At 49.5% G+C, this 3,781-nt stretch overlaps 1 protein-coding gene across 1 annotated transcript; it reads left to right on the top strand.

The window, feature by feature from the left end:
* The first annotated feature begins 2,518 nt into the window (after positions 1-2,518).
* LOC125534282 lies at positions 2,519-3,538 on the top strand. The gene is made up of 2 exons (XM_048697544.1): positions 2,519-3,108; positions 3,450-3,538. The coding sequence occupies exons 1-2, from the start codon at positions 2,689-2,691 to the stop codon at positions 3,492-3,494; spliced, it is 465 nt and encodes a 154-aa protein (XP_048553501.1). The 5' UTR covers positions 2,519-2,688; the 3' UTR covers positions 3,495-3,538.
* Positions 3,539-3,781: the final 243 nt, after the last annotated feature.

Below are 3,781 nucleotides of genomic sequence, written 5' to 3' on the forward strand. Positions count from 1 at the left end.
AAGGTGAGAACACCCACTTCCTACATCAAGCTAAAAACGAAAGCACTAGGATGATTAAGACTCTTCTTATTACACATCGAAGAACACGAGGCTAAGAGAAATAGAAACTACAACATATAAACATCAAAGAACATGAGGCTAAACGAAAGTAATTGAAAGGGTGTTACTTACCAAAGCTTGTTTTATAGGTTCGGTGCAGCTCCTCTTTAACTTGGCACACTCCTTGAAGATGTCCCCAAGATCCCACATTTGGTCTTCATTGCTGCTCTGCATGTTTGCACTCGTGGTTTTAAAATCTCAACATGGAAAGAAAAATATACTAGTAATACTCACGCATCTTGTGGGCAGCATTAAAGCACTCGTCTGCCATGTTAGAGCATCTCCAATAGAAGCGCAACACGCGGCGATTTAAAAAGCGTTTATAGTGCTGAGATCGAGAAGTAGAGATAGAGAGTAGAGACTAGAGAGTAGAGACATAGATAGTTCTCAGCATAGATATAGCATAGATAGATAAAAAAATAGATAGTTCAACTCCTCCTCCTCGGTGATGTCCTCCTCCGACGTCTCAATGTAGGCGTGAAGATACCGATTGTCGTCGCATTCCCAGGGCGACGCTGCTCCTAGCCCCATGTTGAATTGAGCGTTAGCTTTTCGTGTATGCTTGTCCTCGCGATAGGCGGCTCGCTCCGCCCTCCTCTTCTCCCTCTCTGCTTTCCTTAGCACGTATAACTCGCCCTCATTGATGATGTCATGCGGGAAGTGTTGGCGCCACAGCACCATGGCTTCCCCGTCCATCTCGACGATGCCGATACGGTGCTCTCACCTCCGGTTGTCGGGACGATCCTCGTCGGTGATAAGCCGTGGTAGAGGCGCGAGCTCCTGCGCCCGCTCCCGCGTCGGCACGTTGGGGAAGTTCAATGTTCTATGAGGCCACCGGAGGTGCCACGCCGCCACGTCGTACATGCGGGCGGCCTCGTTGGCGGTGTCGAAATTGCCGAGGCCGCGACGCGTCCCGCGGAACCGGATCTCGGCGAAGAAGCCGCCAGAGGGGCGCGCGCGGATGCCGCGGTATCCCCAAGTTTCCCGACGATGCGGCGGCATGGTGGCGTGGCGGCGGCGAGGTGAGAAAGAGCGGGGAAAGAGCGGTGGCGAGGCGCAGAGCGGGGAGAGAGCGGTGGCGAGGCATAGAGCGGGGAGAGAGCGGTGGCAAGGCACAGAGCGGGAAGGGACCGGTGGCGAGGCACAGAGCGGGGAGAGAGCGGTGGCAAAGCACAGAGCGGTAGGAGGGCGTTGGATTTTATAAAGCGCGCTGGACGCCGCGCGCCCGGCCGCTTTTTCCTATGCGCGCGCGATCCTTTCCCGACGTCCCTGCTATCTCTACTCTCTTCTCTTCCATTATATTTATTTAATATTTAATATTTATCTCTACTCTCTTCTCTACTGTTATATTTGTTTTATATTTAAAATTTATCTCTACTTCTCTACTCTCTACTCTTTTTTTCTACTTTTTTCTCTATCTCTATCTCTACTCTTATAAAAAATAGAGTTGGTGATGACGGTGTGCCTGCCATCCTGCAATATAGGCCGTCCAATCTATATCTGACAGATAGGAAGGAAACTATGGCAATTTTGCAATAACATACCCGTAACCGTCATCAAATTTGCAGATAAGGCCTTCCTGCGTTCATCCTTGTCTCCCACAAGATAAACTACTCATATAAATGCATCTTGATGTTCTGTGCAACGCATGGGCATCTTGCTAGTTTCTCTACTCTGATAAAAAACATAGTTGGTGATGATGGTGTGCCTACCATCCTACAATATAGGCCGTCCGATCTATATCCGACGGATAGGAAGGAAACTATGGCAATTTTGCAGAAAGATACCCACACCCCTCTCTAGATTTGCAAATAAGGCCTTCCCTCGTTCATCCTTTTCTCCTACAAGATAAAATACTCATACAAATGCCTCTTGATGTTCCGTGCAATGCATGGGCATCTTGCTAGTTCTAAAAAACTATACATCATTTTCCACACTATTGGTTGCCGATGAAGAACCTACCCAAGCACAGCGCGATACAGGAGCGACGCATAATTACAAGCTGATATTCTGTTGGACAATGGAGGCTATAACCAATTACTTTTACCGAAACAATAGCAACCAAGAAATTTGAAGGATTGGTATGAACAGAATTGGAACTTCACGTGTACTTCTAAGTGATTCAATACACACATACACTACTAGGGAAAACCTTCTACACAGAAGTTTAGCAGTAGCGCGGTTTAAAAATGGTATAAAAACCGCGCTACTACTAAGTTGATAGTAGTAGCGAGGGGTATAAACCCGCGCTGCTACTAAGTGGTGTCCAACAATGCCCCGCGGATAGGCCATAGTAGTAGCGAGGGGTATAAAACCGACGCTACTACTAAGTAAGTAGTAGTAGCGCAGGTAAGACCCCCACGCTACTACTAAGCGTGTCCACCCCGGCCCGACCCACACTCCCACCCCACCACGAACACATGACTAAAAACCAGTGTTCCTCGGTCCACCCCACCCTGGCTCCTCTCCCCACGATCTCCTCGCCGCCTCCACCACCCACCCCGGCCAGTTCCGGCGAGCATCGGTCGTGCGCAATATTCCCCCAAGCTCCGCCCCTCCATCCAGATCCGACATGGTTGCAGTTCCTACATGGCCACCCTCTTCTCCACCGCGCTCTCGCACCACTTCATCCCGCTCCTCCGCCGCCTCCTTTGCCTGCGGCCCGCTGCGCGCCGTGTCGGCGCTGCTGGTGCCGCGGAGGCGGCTCCTGCTGCCCATGGCCATGGGGGACGCCGGGGGGGACAGAGCGAGGGCGCCGGGGGAGGATCTGCCATTCCCGGTGACGGCGCAACAGAGGAGGAGCTGAGCTGTTGTGCGCGCCGGACAAGGAGCTCAAATCCTGCTCCGGGAGGCAACGCACAGGAAGTAGCAGCTGAGCCAGAGGAGATGCATGGGAGGGAACGCGTCGTTGCCGTCCGCCTGACACCCCCGCTTCTTCTCCGCCGTCGGCGTCGTCCCCATGATTCAGCTGTTCTCTTGCCAGATCTGAATGAACAGGGCATCTCAAAGGTTCATTCTCTAGCTAAGTACACTTCTGATTTGTTTTTCCTCCTTCATTAATTGCAAAGGGGATTAATCACCGCTATCTGATTCTGCTTGTTGTATTGTTGTTTTTGAGTAAAATTGGTATGCCTATATGTAGAGAGTTTTGTAGCTAACTGATGAAAATAAAATGTGGCATCTCAGAAGACTTTTTGTTCGTCTGAATCCTAAAGCTATATGCAGATGCGTATATGGGGAACTTAGGGGAGCATTAAGATTAAAACATGAGGGTCAGTTTCAATAGATAGTAAGATTAAAGCGCCAGGGTAAATTTTTACTGAAAGTCAAATTGCTGTATATTTCTTCAGTGGGTGCATCTGCATCGGGCAACCCAACTTCTTCACCATGATTGAGCTGATCAATCTTCACATCTGAATGAACAGGGCATCCATCCATCTCAAAGGTTTATTTTGTACGACTAGCTAATTAAACTTCTTATTTGTTTTTTCTTATTCTTCCTTTAGTAATTGCTAGCTGATTCTACTTGTTGTACTGCTGTTGGTGTGAATCCCATTTGAAAATTGCTTTGCCTGCAACTACAACAGCAACGCCAGCAAAGTAAGGAACGCTAAGGCTAGGCAGAGCAAGGAAGTGGAAGGATGACCATGCCATGGGGGCTGGTGGCGTACATGGTGGACAT

The sequence above is a fragment of the Triticum urartu genome, chromosome 2 (genome assembly GCF_003073215.2).
Source record: "Triticum urartu cultivar G1812 chromosome 2, Tu2.1, whole genome shotgun sequence".
In the NCBI taxonomy this organism is placed as follows: Eukaryota; Viridiplantae; Streptophyta; class Magnoliopsida; order Poales; family Poaceae; genus Triticum; species Triticum urartu.